The sequence below is a fragment of the Liolophura sinensis genome, chromosome 8 (genome assembly GCF_032854445.1).
Source record: "Liolophura sinensis isolate JHLJ2023 chromosome 8, CUHK_Ljap_v2, whole genome shotgun sequence".
NCBI classification, from domain to species: Eukaryota; Metazoa; Mollusca; class Polyplacophora; order Chitonida; family Chitonidae; genus Liolophura; species Liolophura sinensis.
In genome coordinates this window covers 2,849,559-2,865,419 of record NC_088302.1, presented here as the reverse complement: position 1 = coordinate 2,865,419, position 15,861 = coordinate 2,849,559, and the positions used below count along the sequence as shown (strand labels likewise).

At 38.8% G+C, this 15,861-nt stretch overlaps 2 protein-coding genes across 4 annotated transcripts in view; one reads left to right on the top strand and one right to left on the bottom strand.

Annotated features, from left to right (window-relative positions):
- LOC135472574 (cyclic GMP-AMP synthase-like receptor) overlaps positions 1-12,139 on the bottom strand; it is a 31,620-nt gene extending 19,481 nt beyond the window's left edge. Inside the window, exon 1 of one of the 3 annotated variants that reach the window (XM_064752134.1) lies at positions 12,124-12,139. The gene's annotated coding sequence lies outside the window, so the exon portion shown is untranslated. Of the gene's footprint in view, positions 1-580; positions 653-3,927; positions 3,946-12,123 lie in introns of those variants that run through there. The other 2 variants (XM_064752133.1, XM_064752132.1) reach the window with 2 other exon arrangements.
- Positions 5,736-15,639, top strand: LOC135472402 (uncharacterized). Its single transcript, XM_064751887.1, has 4 exons — positions 5,736-6,100; positions 6,353-6,572; positions 14,065-14,219; positions 15,526-15,639. Exons 1-4 carry the CDS (start codon positions 5,756-5,758, stop codon positions 15,637-15,639), a joined length of 834 nt encoding a protein of 277 aa, XP_064607957.1. The 5' UTR covers positions 5,736-5,755.
- Positions 15,640-15,861: the final 222 nt, after the last annotated feature.

Here is a 15,861-nt window from a genome sequence, read left to right as displayed (position 1 = left end):
AATCTTAAATTTAGCAACACCAAAGGCAAGCATTCTCAGACATCCAGTGTTTTCTGAGGAAGATTTGTACATGGTTTTATTTTGGCATCCACCACAAATGAAGTGAATTCCAGGTAAAAATTTCACCCTGCATGGCTGGTGTCCTATTAACAGGTAGTTATTAGCAGGTGCGTCGGAAGCAATTTTACAGTGGTACGGCCATCGGTCGTCAGGTTGAGGACAGATATTTCCACCACTATGGCCTGAGAGATACGGTAGTTAAAAAGTTTAACAACTGCTATTTTTGTGTTACAGGTTTAAGCCATTTTCTTTAATATTGCACAGAAGTACCGATTTTCCTTGAAAAGGTGCAGTTTTCTTGTCTGACCTTGTCAGTTCAACATAACATCTATCATGTACATCACGTTATTCAAAATGGCTACCAGTATATTAATTTATCTGAAAGACAAGGTACACCACGGTTGTTTTTCATTTCTTTTGTTTCATTTAGAATGAATGATTATGGTTTAACGCCACATCGGCAGTATTTCAGCCATATCGTGGCGATGTTTCATTTAGACAAATAAACAGTGCTTCTTACATCTCTTCTGAATGAAAATTTCTTTGTTGTAGAATTCGAAGACTGTCAGACACCTAACCAATACAAATCGATATTACAAGGAATGTACAAAGAGCGACAACTGCAGGTAGCGCCCTCTATGATGTCACTTTTGTATATTAACAGACCTTATTTTAAACCATCTTTCGTTTTTAAATGAACCGAGTGTATAATTATAGCGTGTTTCTGGAGTGGTTTTCTAACGGAAAAATGGCCTTGCGTAATGTGGTAATATTTAATGCATGGTCATCATGCAATACATGCCTGAATTTGCTTTCAAAAGTTTATCTGGTACCAGTCCATGAATTCAGTTTTGCTACATTTATTTTCATGCACATCAAAAAAGTCGAAAACCTCCTTCAAAATTCTTTCTTTTTTTGTGTTCGTTTGTTTTCTTTTCTTTCTTCCTTCCTTCCTTCAGTACCGTACTTCAAGAGTTGTAGGCCTGCCGGTAGACGTAGCCTACCGGCATTAATAAATGGATTTTGATATTTCCGGAATTTCAGAATATTTTACAAACATTTACCGACCTGAACTTGTTGATAGGCCTACAGCTCTTTGGGCAAAATGTGGTAAATTACCACTTCGGTTATATAAGCCTATGTATTCAAGCACTAGAAATTATCTGGGAGATCAAATATACATTGACACAGTTTCATTTTACAGCAGGTTACAAATACAGATGAAAGACGTCAGGTGATGTAAATTTGGACAGTGTGAGTTCAACTCCAGCTCATGCTGGCTTCCACTCGGCCGTAAGTGGGAAGGTCTGCAAGCATCCTGCAGATGGTCGTGGGTTTCCCCCGGCTCTGCCCGGTTTCCACCCACCATAATGCTGGCTGCCGTCGTATAAGTGAAATATTCTTGAGTACGGCGTAAAACACCAATCAAATAAATAAATAAATAAATAAATCACACTGTATGGCAGTGGTCAGGTTTTATTGGTGGAGGAAACCATGACACCAGGAGGAAACCAAGGTGATAAGAGGAATAACCAGAGCGCCAGGAAGAAACCAGGGCTCCAGGAGAAAATCAGGAGTAAAACTCAGTGTGCCAGGAGGAACGGGGTGCCAGGTGAAAACAGAGGCACAAGGAGGGAACCACAGCATTGGAGGAAACCAAGGCACAAAGAGTAACAAGCCTTAGCTATATTTCACTTTGATTTATGACAATTCTACATAACGGAGAAGAAAACCAGGACCCGAGCAAAGGGGAAAACAACTGCACATACCTGGCGGAGTTACTTGATGTAACGCCTTAGTCACTGAACAGTATTAATGAGAAATGGATTTTAAAATGTGACCTACATAATTGTCAAGGGCTATTGGTCTAAAGTAGGACTATGCTACTTAGACATGTTGGATTGGTCTACATTTAGCTAGGGTACAAGTTGCAACGTTAACTCTTACCACTGTGTGTTATACAAGTTGAATATTGATTCTAGTTTTATTAACCATGTTTTACAGCTTAAACAACCGACATGGTGAAATCATCCATTGGCTTGTACATTATTACTCAAGTAATATATAACATCAGAAATGAAATGTCTAACATGACAGATAAGTCACTACAAACTACATCAAAAAAAAAAAGCAAAAAAACAAAAAAAACAAATAACTTAGATTTGGTAGCAAGGCTACCAAAGAGCTTGTCTGTAGGAGACACATGAATGCAAAACTTCAGCTTAATACATAAAGTACTCAAATCATGAATTTGGTAATTTACGGTAATTAATATACACACTGAGCATCAGCGATAGAACATCACACTTAGCTGTGTCACTGCGTCACATATGCATGTAAAACTTCAGGTCAATACATGCTGTACTTTTTCAGATACCACCTGTAACATTTTGTTTAGCTTTGATTCTAAACACAATACACTAAGTCAGAAATTTGTAATTTGTAGTATTTAATGTGTACGCAATGTATGAACAATAAAATATTGCCCCAACCACCTCGTGTTATTGTACAAGTGTGCATTAACTCCTCAACTCAATAAATGCAGTACATACCACCTCAAACATTTTGTTTAACTTTAATTCTAAGCACAATACACTAAGTTAGGAATTCAGTAATTTACGGTATTTAATGTGTACACACCCACTCAGTGATGGAATATCCCCTCTGTTACTGTGCTCTACATGTGTTCAAACCTTGATCTCAGTACTGGTTTTTACTTTATAAGACTCCACCCCTAACATTGTGTTTAACACTGCCTTTCCTTTCACTGGATAAAATGGTACGACATAAGCTATGTCTGTATTTTGTACCTTCAAGCTAAAAAATTAGGCTTTCCTTGGAAAGTCTGTCAATATAGATTTGGGTTAATCTGAAAGAATTACAGTCCCTGCACAAATCAAACGTGAGCTTGTTAGCAGATACAGTTAGTCCTCACACAAATCACATGCGAGTTTGTCTGAAACAGTTTGCCCACACAGAAATAAAAAGTGAATTTGTATGAAACAGTTAGTTCCCACAGAAGTGAAAAGTGTGCTTGTCTGAAACATTTTGCCTCCGCAGAAATCAGACCTGAATTTGTCTGAAACAGTTATAGTCCCACAGGAATTAGACCTGAATTTGTCTGAAACAGTTATAGTCCCACAGGAATTAGACCTGAATTTGTCTGAAACAGTTTATAGTCCCACAGGAATTAGACCTGAATTTGTCTGAAACAGTTATAGTCCCACAGGAATTAGACCTCAGATGTCTTGAAACAGTTATAGTCCCACAGGAATTAGACCTCAGATGTCTTGAAACAGTTATAGTCCCACAGGAATTAGACCTCAGATGTCTTGAAACAGTTATAGTCCCACAGGAATTAGACCTTAGATGTCTTAAAACAAATTAATAGCCAGCTTATGATTGGCCCAAAAGCAACTCTTGCTCCCAGAAATAAGACTTGTACACAAGTTTGTCTGAAACAATTAGTTCCCACTGAAACTTAGACATAGCCAAATTTGTTTGATATAATACAGGAATTAAACATTGGTAAATTACATATACTCTTATACATATTTCCAAGGAATTAGACAGAAGTTTCCCTGAAATTAGTGCCCCATAGGAATTAGACGTCTGTCTGAGCCACTTAACCTTACAATTATTAGATGTGTATGTATGCGTTTATCTGAAACAGTTACCCCTTAGACATGGGAATTAGATGAGGTTAGATGAAAAAGTCATTCTGAGATCTGAGATTAGGTTTGCCCAAAAGAGCGCTCACAGGTATTACAGATTTACTGTAAGACTGTCTTAAACAGTTTTACCGAAACAGTCATCAACCACATTCATGTGACTGGTGTTCAACACTGTACTAAAGAACATTTTTACCTTCACGACAACTGTCACGTCTATGGTGTAGAAAAGTACAGTGCCTGTAGCAAAAAATACTTCGCTGCTGTAAGGGTCACCACCACCTAAAACAAAAATGTGGTTGCACAATTTGGAGAAAGTTTTTCCTGTTTTTAATACATTCACATTGTTTTAATATGCTCATGACTGAATCTTAAATTTAGCAACACCAAAATCAAGCATTCTCAGACATCCAGTGTTTTCTGAGGAAGATTTGTACATGGTTTTATTTTGGCATCCACCACAAATGAAGTGAATTTCAGGTAAAAATTTCACCCTGCATGGCTGGTGTCCTATTAACAGGTAGTTATTAGCAGGTGCGTCGGAAGCAATTTTACAGTGGTACGGCCATCGGTCGTCAGGTTGAGGACAGGTATTCCCACCACTATGGCCTGAGAGATACGGTAGTTAAAAAGTTTAACAACTGCTATTTTTGTGTTACAGGTTTAAGCCATTTTCTTTAATATTGCACAGAAGTACCGATTTTCCTTGAAAAGGTGCAGTTTTCTTGTCTGACCTTGTCAGTTCAACATAACATCTATCATGTACATCACGTTATTCAAAATGGCTACCGGTATATTAATTTATCTGAAAGACAAGGTACACCACGGTTGTTTTTCAATTTCTTTTGTTTCATTTAGAATGAATGATTATGGTTTAACGCCACATCGGCAGTATTTCAGCCATATCGTGGCGATGTTTCATTTAGACAAATAAACAGTGCTTCTTACATCTCTTCTGAATGAAAATTTCTTGGTTGTAGAATTCGAAGACTGTCAGACACCTAACCAATACAAATCGATATTACAAGGAATGTACAAAGAGCGACAACTGCAGGTAGCGCCCTCTATGATGTCACTTTTGCATATTAACAGACCTTATTTTAAACCATCTTTCGTTTTTAAATGAACCGAGTGTATAATTATAGCGTGTTTCTGGAGTGGTTTTCTAACGGAAAAATGGCCTTGCGTAATGTGGTAATATTTAATGCATGGTCATCGTGCACTACATGCCTGAATTTGCTTTCAAAAGTTTATCTGGTACCAGTCCATGAATTCAGTTTTACTACGTTTATTTTCATGCACATCAAAAAAGTCGAAAACCCCCTTCAAAATTCTTTCCTTTTTTTGTGTTCGTTTGTTTTCTTTTCTTTCTCCCTTCCTTCAGTACCGTACTTCAAGAGTTGTAGGCCTGCCAGTAGACGTAGCCTACCGGCATTAATAAATGGATTTTGATATTTCCGGAATTTTAGAATATTTTACAAACATTTACCGACCTGAACTTGTTGATAGGCCTACAGCTCTTTGGGCAAAATGTGGTAAATGGGGCGCATTCACTTTTAGTTCCATCCATAGGCGCCAGATGGCGTACGTGTTCCATCAGCGATACTCATATCCGGTTAGGTACGCGCGCACATGCCGGCAGCATGGCCTATTCCATGTGGAGCGTGAGTAAGCTCAAACAAGAGCTGATTTTGCGGAATGCCTGAAGTACAGGGCGTAAAGAAGATTTGATCCAAAGGTAAAGTTGCCTTTCCTTATTTATTTTGCTTAAGACTATGTGTCATCGTGTTAAATCTAAAAAATTTTTATATCACGCGAAAGTGTTGTTGTTGTTGTGATTACTGTTGACTTCATACATTCCGTGTGTAAGACGTGTGTTAGGCAATTTGTAAGGATGAGTTTACTTTATGAAACCGGGATGATACTTGACATCACTCTCAAAACCGAGATTTCTCACTGGTTGGTACAGCTAATTTATTTTCTGAAGGCCTATGCCTACATTATACACAGGCCGTCGAGCTAACATGGTTGTGTGGTTACTTTGTAGGTTAGAAGCGTATGGCAGAAATAATAACTTTCAAGGTGTCCCCGTGTTGTTGCCAGAACCAACTATCCCCGATTGGCCAGTGAGTGGATTTAAACAGCTGATGCCTGTTCATAAGCTCCAGCTTCCTAAAATCAGAAGGGCCCTTGTGGAGTCGTATTTTGAAATACGAATGGCCATGGACAAGAGGGCTATGAGTGATCTCAAGGCCATACAGAAAGGTGAAGCACTGCTGGATAGCCAAAGAATTGATGCCTGCAGTGTACATATTACCCAGAAGGATGTTCATTTCAGTGGAATGGTCAGAGCTGCCATGAAAAAGAAGGTATTGAAATTATACCTAGCATTGTTTTATCAAACTTGTGATTGTAATGGTAATAACAAATGTATATTCAACATCACATGGCTGTAATTTGAACATGCTGAATTTCAGACTGTTAAATTCGAGACAATACTGCAACACCCCTGACAAGGATGGCACAAGTGTGTAAATAGGCTTTAGTTTGTGTAGGATTACTTGTGGGATTTGTGTCGTGTGTTTTATATTTAAACAACTGTACAAATACTCGCTTTATAGGTGTCCTACAATTACAAGTTGAGGCTTGATGGTCAGTCAGCAGAGATACTTAACAGTCATTGTGAATGCCCTGCTGGCAAGGGACCCCATGGGACGTGCAAACATTTAGCAGCAGTGTTACTTATGCTGTGCAAATTCATGCAACATGGCGAGATCAATATTCGCAAAACTTGCACAGAAAATCCACAAACATTTCACCAACCATCAGCTCTTCATAGTGGTAAATGGTTGTGTAAAATTACTTCAAATTGGGTTTTCGTTTTGTATTAGAACGTTCACTTCAGGTCTAAGAGACCCGTGTTGGCTGAAGAATGTTGCATTTTTGTAATAGATTTTTGTTGTTACAGTTTGTTTGCAGTTGCTTGAAGGTTGAAATTGTGTTGTGTTAAACTGCATATTTCACTGCTTTCTGTTCTGAAAGGCGCATGCTTTAGTTTGACATGGCTAACAGTGGTTAGGCCATTCATAAAAATAATTGTGTTTCCTGTAACGACTTGATCAAAAAATGGGTAGGTAGGTAGGAATTTTTTGTTTTAAATTTTTTTTGTCAAAAATATGGACATTCATATATTAGATATTTCTCATCTAGAATACATTATATACTCAGCTTTATGCATGTATACAGCTGGAATACTGCTGCTGCAGAATTATTTAATCAGTAAGTCAAGAAATCCATCAATCTATTATTAACCTTTAGTTTATCATTCAAAAAAAAAAAAAAGCCGACCCAGAACTTTTTTTTTCACTGACAATAAGATGGGCAGGTCGGGTTACAGGAAACACATAATTTTTTTGTGGATGGCCTTAAGGTACTTGTGAAAGGATGATAAAACCTGAAGACTAAACAAAATGGGAGAATTTAAGTTTAAGGTGTAAAATATTAAAAACAGTGTAAAATATTCTATTCCATTGAACATTTACTGCATATTTCAGTGATTGTGAGAATTAGCCAAATCACAACCATCTTGTGAACAGTTACCAGGTGCCAAAAAAGAGTGGTGTATCGTCTGCTGTTGCATTCAGGACTGCTGGAAAAATGTTATGAACATGGACTAAATACTATCATGTTGTTGTGGTGCATGTTTTTACATGTTACTTTGTGGCCAAGCAGTATTTGTTTTCTGATCCAGGTTCTCCTGTTAAAGCACAAAACCTTCCTCTGAAGGAGGGCAGGAAGAGGTTGTCTGTGGATGATCCCAGGCCACAGAAATACAGAAACGTTCACATTCGCAGGTTTTTGAATTGGTACCTCCGTTGCATCAAGAATAACACGCGTTGAAGGGTACATTTTCCTGAAACCAACTGGCATGGTAGCCTCCACAACAGATTTGGATGGCCAGATGTCTATCTCTTGGAGTTGGAAATAAATGAAATTGATCCATGTACAAACAATTCTGGAAACAGTAGTTTCACTAACGTTGAACAAAAGTGACAGCTCCACATCATCTTTTGACTGTCTCAGCTTCATTAAAGTTAAAAACAATTGATCATGTGGAGACAATAGCGAACATTTGTAGTTTAAATCAAAAGCTGCCGGGCCAAGAATATTGAAGAAAAACATGAAATATTGATAATCATAAAAACCAGTGTAGTAAGACATTGCTTTGGGATTGTTTTCAAAGTTATCGACTGAAAATCTATTTTGATTGCTGGGCAAAGAGCACTGCACCCCCTGATCTGTTGTGGATGAGGTTGAGATGGTCTCAATGGCTGGCAATTCCTCATTTCCAACGGATTCAAAACACGCCACATCGGGCACGTCTTCCACAATCATTTGCATCTGGACATCTGGACTTTTGCCCGTCCTCTCCAGTTTCCTCATGGGCTTGGTGTCAGATGGCCAGAAAGTAAAAACTGATGGAACAGCATTTGCTCGAAGTCTTTTCCTTTCACCTGAAATTTGAATGGACAGTTTTCACGTGTTAGTTCTAATGAGTGCAAAGAAGATTTTTTTTAAATTTATTTTAATACAGCAAGCCATTAAGACTAGTGCCGGAAATATTTAAAACTTCGAATATTTCACGTTGAAAAAATTCTGCTAGATCTATTTAATATTACAATTTGACCTGATACCTCTATTATTAGTAAGCCATATTTACAAATAATTTATAACTATCAGTTTTAATTGGTAGGCCTGCATTCAAGTCTACACTGCCGCCAGGTATAGCTGACGGTAGGGGGAATAAACAATACTGATTTCCATTTTAAAATGCAGATCTCTCTACGAAATAGCAATCCTACCTAGTAACGAAACTGGCCGATAATCTTCTTCTCTGAAGTGCGCTCTGCAGACCACGTCCAGCTTTTTAGGGTCCCATAGTTGTCGGGTTTGCGGGTCGATTCGCTTGATAGCAACCCTCCATTTTAATCTAATGTTAGCGTCTCGAGGGAATCGATGTCCTCCAGTGTTCCCCTTACACCCAGGTACGCAACAATATTGCGGCATTGCTGTAGAAGAGTTACATTTAACACCAGACGGTCGCCGACATACAGATACACTCGGCCATGCCGGTGGATATGTGTATCGCTGATGGAACAGTGGCGCCACAGGGGAGATAACTCTGAGCGGGGGGTCCCCCATTACCACTTCGGTTATATAAGCCTATGTATTCAAGCACTAGAAATTATCTGGGAGATCAAATACACATTGACACAGTTTCATTTTACAGCAGGTTACACATACAGATGAAAGACGTCAGGTGAAGTAAATTTGGACAGTGTGAGTTCAACTCCAGCTCATGCTGGCTTCCTCTCCGGCCGTAAGTGGGAAGGTCTGCAAGCATCCTGCGGATGGTCGTGGGTTTCCCCCGGGCTCTGCCCGGTTTCCACCCACCATAATGCTGGCTGCCGTCGTATAAGTGAAATATTCTTGAGTACAGCATAAAACACCAATCAAATAAATAAATAAATAAATAAATCACACTGTATGGCAGTGGTCAGGTTTATTGGTGGAGGAAACCATGACACCAGGAGGAAACCAAGGTGATAAGAGGAATAACCAGAGCGCCAGGAAGAAACCAGGGCTCCAGGAGAAAATCAGGAGTAAAACTCAGTGTGCCAGGAGGAAACGGGGCGCCAGGTGAAAACAGAGGCACAAGGAGGGAACCACAGCATTGGAGGAAACCAAGGCACAAAGAGTAAACCAGCCTTAGCTATATTTCACTTTGATTTATGACAATTCTACATGACGGAGAAGAAAACCAGGACCCGAGCAAAGGGGAAAACAACTGCACATACCTGGCGGAGTTACCTGATGTAACGCCTTAGTCACCGAACAGTTATTAATGAGAAATGGATTTTAAAATGTGACCTACATAATTGTCAAGGGCTATTGGTCTAAAGTAGGACTATGCTACTCAGACATGTTGGATTGGTCTACATTTAGCTAGGGTACAAGTGCAACGTTAACTCTTACCACTGTGTGTTATACAAGTTGAATATTGATTCTAGTTTTATTAACCCATGTTTTACAGCTTAAACAACCGACATGGTGAAATCATCCATTGCTTGTACATTATTACTCAAGTAATATATAACATCAGAAATGAAATGTCTAACATGACAGTTAAGTCACTACAAACTACATCAAAAAAAAAAGCAAAAAACAAAAAAAAATTCATTTCTTTTGTTTCATTTAGACAAATAAACAGTGCTTCTTACATCTCTTCTGAATGAAAATTTCTTGGTTGTAGAATTCGAAGACTGTCAGACACCTAACCAATACAAATCGATATTACAAGGAATGTACAAAGAGCGACAACTGCAGGTAGCGCCCTCTATGATGTCACTTTTGCATATTAACAGACCTTATTTTAAACCATCTTTCGTTTTTAAATGAACCGAGTGTATAATTATAGCGTGTTTCTGGAGTGGTTTTCTAACGGAAAAATGGCCTCGCGTAATGTGGTAATATTTAATGCATGGTCATCGTGCACTACATGCCTGAATTTGCTTTCAAAAGTTTATCTGGTACCAGTCCATGAATTCAGTCTTACTACGTTTATTTTCATGCACATCAAAAAAGTCGAAAACCCCCTTCAAAATTCTTTCTTTTTTTGTGTTCGTTTGTTTTCTTTTCTTTCTTCCTTCCTTCAGTACCGTACTTCAAGAGTTGTAGGCCTGCCGGTAGACGTAGCCTACCGGCATTAATGAATGGATTTTGATATTACAAACATTTACCGACCTGAACTTGTTGATAGGCCTACAGCTCTTTGGGCAAAATGTGGTAAATTACCACTTCGGTTATATAAGCCTATGTATTCAAGCACTAGAAATTATCTGGGAGATCAAATATACATTGACAGTTTCATTTTACAGCAGGTTACAAATAAAGATGAAAGACGTCAGGTGAAGTAAATTTGGACAGTGGTATCCTGTATGTAATCCCGACCGTAGTGCACAGTTACCAGACATGACACCCCAAGCAGTCCAACGACACTGCATGATACAAGACAAGAAACCTCAACCATTCAGAGTGAACTCTCACCAGACCACTGATACCAGAACTGACTCCAAAACAAATTCTGGTACACTGATACCAGGCATTGCCTCATAACAACCATATCACACTGATACCACAAGACATCAACCATTCCAAGGACACTGATACCAGAAATAACACAGACACTGGTATCAAACCTGACACCCCAACCAGCCCAAGGACAAAAAGACACTGATACCAGAAATGACACCCAATGAGTGAAAGCACACCGATACCAAAAATGAGACACCAACTAGTCTAAGGGCACTAGTACCAGACATAACACCCCAACCAATCCAAGAACACCGATACCAGACATGACACCCCAAAAGGTAAAATGACATTGATACCAGACATGACACATCAACCAGTAAAGGGACACTGATACCATGACACACCAACCAGTCAAAATACACTGATACTGGCCAAAAAACTAGATACCAGGAACAACTGCAGCCAAAAACATGACAAACTTCATCTGCAACACTGGTACAGACATGACACCCTAACCAGTTCAAGGACACTGATACCAGACATGGCACCCCAACTAGTCCAATGACACTGATACCAGAAATGACACCCAACGAGTGAAAGCACACCGATACCAAAAATGAGACACCAACTAGTCTAAGGGCACTAGTACCAGACATAACACCCCAACCAATCCAAGAACACTGATACCAGACATGACAACCCAAAAGATAAAATGACATTGATACCAGACATGATACATCAACTAGTAAAAGGACACTGATACCATGACACACCAACCAGTCAAAACGCACTGATACTGGCCAAAAAACTAGATACCAGAAAAACTGCAGCCAAAAACATGACAAACTTCATCAGATGCAGCCAAATACATAGCAAACTTCATCAGTAATATGTGGTACACCTGCAGCCAAGTACTTGGCAAACTTCATTTACAACATAGGGTACAGCTGCAGCCAAATACCTGACAAACTTCATCAGTAACACATGGTGCACCTGCAGCCAAATACTTGACAATTAAATATTTTTAGTACCTCAGAGTACCACCTGCTGCCAAATAGCTGATAACCTCCTCCAGCACTGTATGCACGGAGTGAAAACGAAATATTAAACCAACAATTAAAATTGCCACATTGTCTTGTTTAAATTTTATTTTACCACAGTCAAAAGTTAACAATGGTCTCAAATGAACCGATGTGAGTTGAAAGGGTTTAAGAATCAAAAATACACTATATACATGTTTACTGTCTCTCTGTTATAACCATGGCTCTCATCAACTGGCCCACTCTAAAATACGTACATGTAAATGAATCCTTCCTGAGCTGTACTTGATCATAAATATTGCTGACAGGGAGGGTTTTTTACTATTCTGGTCACCAACCTGGAGCACAAGTATATACATGCTTCACTCTCAATAACCTATTTCTGATGTCATTGGGGTTCTACCCTTGGAAAAGTCATTTGGAAAAATGTGATGTTAGCTCAAAAATGTTGAATCGAGTACCACTCTTGTAACATAAAGCAGAATCAAGTACCACTCTTGTAACATAAAGCAGAATCGAGTACCACTCTTGTAACATAAAGCAGAATCGAGTACCACTCTTGTAACATAAAGCAGAATCGAGTACCACTCTTGTAACATAAAGCACAATTAGCTTTCAGAACCCATCATTTTATTTATGCATTTGATTGGTGTTTTACGCCTTACTCAAGAATATTTATAACACTTATAACGCAGTGGTCATCATTATGGTGAGAGGACATAACCCATAACCATCTGCAAGTTGCTGCCAGACCTTTCCACGTTCGACCAGAGAGGAAGCCAGGATGAGCTGAACTTGAATTCACAGCCACCGCATTGGTGGGAGGCTACTGGGTCATTTCGCCGTGCTGGCATTCTTACCACTTAGGCCACTTGGGCCCCTAAAACTCAACAAGGCCAAGGCAAGTGAAGTCTGTGACTGTCACACAACAGTCACTCGTTTGTACTTTGCAGTCTCTCAGTTAATCAACTGTGGGGTGTTTCATACTTTTTATTGGCCAGGTTAACAATACAAGACTTTGTGCTGAGCTCAGTTACAGATACATATTACCTACATATGCACAGATTTTTCATTAACTCAAACACTGTTAATACACCATTTATCAGTGTGCTTGAAAAAATATCATATTCAAGTCACTCTCCCATTCTGTACAGCTTTTAGGCACCAAAAATAACTACTTTAAATAAATTTGTCCACTGTTTATTGCACATGTACATGTTCATGCAAATTGCAGAAAGTTGATAATAAACAACTTTGAAGCAAAATGTCAATTTCTCACTGTGACAAGTTCAACTTTCAATCTATTTGCCTCACAGAAGGGAAAGCAAGTGCTCTTCCCACGTCACATATAGCCATACATTAAAACATACCATCAATGAGGTTCTGTCAGTAGTATATGCTGAGATATTATGCCAAATGGTTTCAAGATCTCAGGGTGTCACTTCCCAAGAACTTTTCCAAGTGCACTCTGAAAAATGTTTAAGCAGAAAAAAATATTATTTTAAAGTGAAGAGTTTTATATGATGGTTGACAAAATAATGCTATGCATGTAATTTTTGTCCAGAATAGCTTTACAAACTCTTCCCTGATAACAGAAAGCTGATTAGAAGTTCAAGCATACAGTATGCGTGCAGTTGAGAAAGGGAGACAATTCTGGTGCTCTGGAGAACAAGTGACTTTTTACCATTCACCATCATATGATTTAATAGCCTGTAAAGGATTAGGGCAAAAAAAAAGTGACAAAGGTCAACAAACGTGTTAAGAGTTTTTTCTTTGTTTTTTGCACATATTATACACTTAATGTTAACACACTTCATGTACCGAGGACCAACCTTATGATTAACACACATACAATTTAGCACTTTCATATTACATGACAAATAATAATAAATAGAGCCAAGGCATAAAGTTCTGATAATATGCTTGTCAAATAAAAACATGACATGGAATATGGCATTATAAGAACAAAAAGTATATATTAAATGAGACCAAGAAAAAATAATTACACGCTGATATACACATAATGTAGATAAATAAAATACATGGACATGTTTTGGAAAAAAGTATTGCTTAAATACATGTGACTACCACAGAGCACCGCTGATGTCCACTCTCTACAAAGAGAGGTAGATATTGCATAAGAACAGTTTTACAATATTGTACAGTGTTTTCTTGTCACTCTACTTTGTTGTCTTTAGGGGCCTCTGAAGGTGGCCCTGGAGGACGGACCACCTCAGGTGTGCTGGCCACCTTCTCTGCTGACTTACTGCGTTTCCTTCCTCCAGAGCATAGTCTGTTACATGTCCTCAGTAAGCAGCTCAATATTCTCAGTATTAAGGTTAAAAGGGAGACGGTGAGGAGTAAGGCCACAAGCACTACAGCAAGAGATGTGACGAAGGTCAACTGGAACGTTTGTACAGACATTATGGTATCTATATGTCGACAAAGGAATTACGGAAAGATCATAAAAATAGCATACAACTGAGTGGACAAAAAAGTTTCACCACACTGTAACTTAACAGCTTACAGCTGCAGATACCTAAACTGAAGCCAGGTCAAGGTATACTTCAGCCTACAGAGTTCAATTATAACAGCAGCGCGGATTTGTATCACAGTTCACCACAAGTCTCTCTCTACGTAAGGATCAGGCACCCTTGTTGAAGCAAAAATTTCAGTTCACTAGTTCACTGCATTCGGATCCTCCTTAATCAGAAAATAGGCTCTCACTGTCCCCTTTGATGTATGAATGTCTTCATGAACTTTGACAAGAGCCCACAGACTGAGTCCATAAGCCAGGGTTGGCAGTCCTGTTCAACAGAAACAAGGAATGGTGTGTGAACATGGTCAAGTTGCACATTCAACAAATACATGACAACCTTCCTCAGTGGTTTTATAAAGTAAACACTCGAGTACACACAGTACAAAGTCAAAACAATCCCAAACAGCAGATTTACTTTACTTTTACTATGATTTTCGTAGGTCCTATTTTCTTTCTTTGGCATTTTTTGGTCATTTTCTTTCCTTCACTTCTGAAGTAGAGATAATCATAAGTTTATTTATATTATTTTTAAGTTAAAGCATGTGTGAATGTGTGAATGATACAACCGCACACATGATTCTTCAGTCCTAAGGAGGCTAGATATGAATGATAAACACACCCACCAAGGTTAATCAGCTTTAACCACGTGAAAAGTTGATCTTCTTGATCCAGGTCCTCCACTGGCCGCTTGCTGCAGTGATATTTGACAAAAGGCCAGCAGCCAGCACGAAGAATATGGTAGTTTACTTCATCAACACACCAGTTAAAATGCGACCGACCAAACTGATCATTCACAACATCTCGCTGATAAACACAGAATGACGTCCAGTGGGGCTTTCGCTGTTGCAAATGGCACGTCAATACTTCTGATGCAAAGGGCTTTCCTGATGATTTGCCTTTATGCTGGATGTAATGTCGAATTAAGAGGTTAACTCTGTTTATCATTGAGTTTGCCACTAATTTTGTGAACGAGACACGAACACTCTGCAAACAGAAAATGAGATATAAAGGTTCTAGTTGTATATTTATATTCTTTCGGACGAGTAACATATAGGTGGTTTGCGATGGCAGCCATCTTTGAGGTAAGTTTTGTATATTGCCCATTGTATGCCCTTATCAGCCAATGGCATCTGTCCAACTTATTGCATCTCTGGCAATAGACACCCAGTGGGCAATACGTAAACTTACCTCAAAGATGGCTGCCATTGCAAACCAGCTACAGAATGATCAATGAGAACAATACAATACTGTCACTATGACGTGACAGCAACCTCAGATTAACAAATCTCTTAATGAATTTATGCCTGAAAAAAAAGTACTTCAACTGCTTTCCTCTGCACAACACAATATAGAACTAAAAGTAGAATCATGCCGATTTCTGATGCATTACTACTGGTCCAAATTTCGACACTTCCAACACATTTCGCTTTCTAACCTCTTGTAAATTGAGAAATCT

Bases quoted from the DNA above. Each gene is read 5' to 3' on its own strand.
- LOC135472402 (XM_064751887.1), top strand. From the start codon at position 5,756: ATGGTTGTGTGGTTACTTTGTAGGTTAGAAGCGTATGGCAGAAATAAT. The intron at 6,101-6,352 runs GTATTGAAATTA...CTCGCTTTATAG, and splicing joins GAGCTGCCATGAAAAAGAAG to GTGTCCTACAATTACAAGTT. The intron at 6,573-14,064 runs GTAAATGGTTGT...TGTTGTCTTTAG, and splicing joins ACCATCAGCTCTTCATAGTG to GGGCCTCTGAAGGTGGCCCT.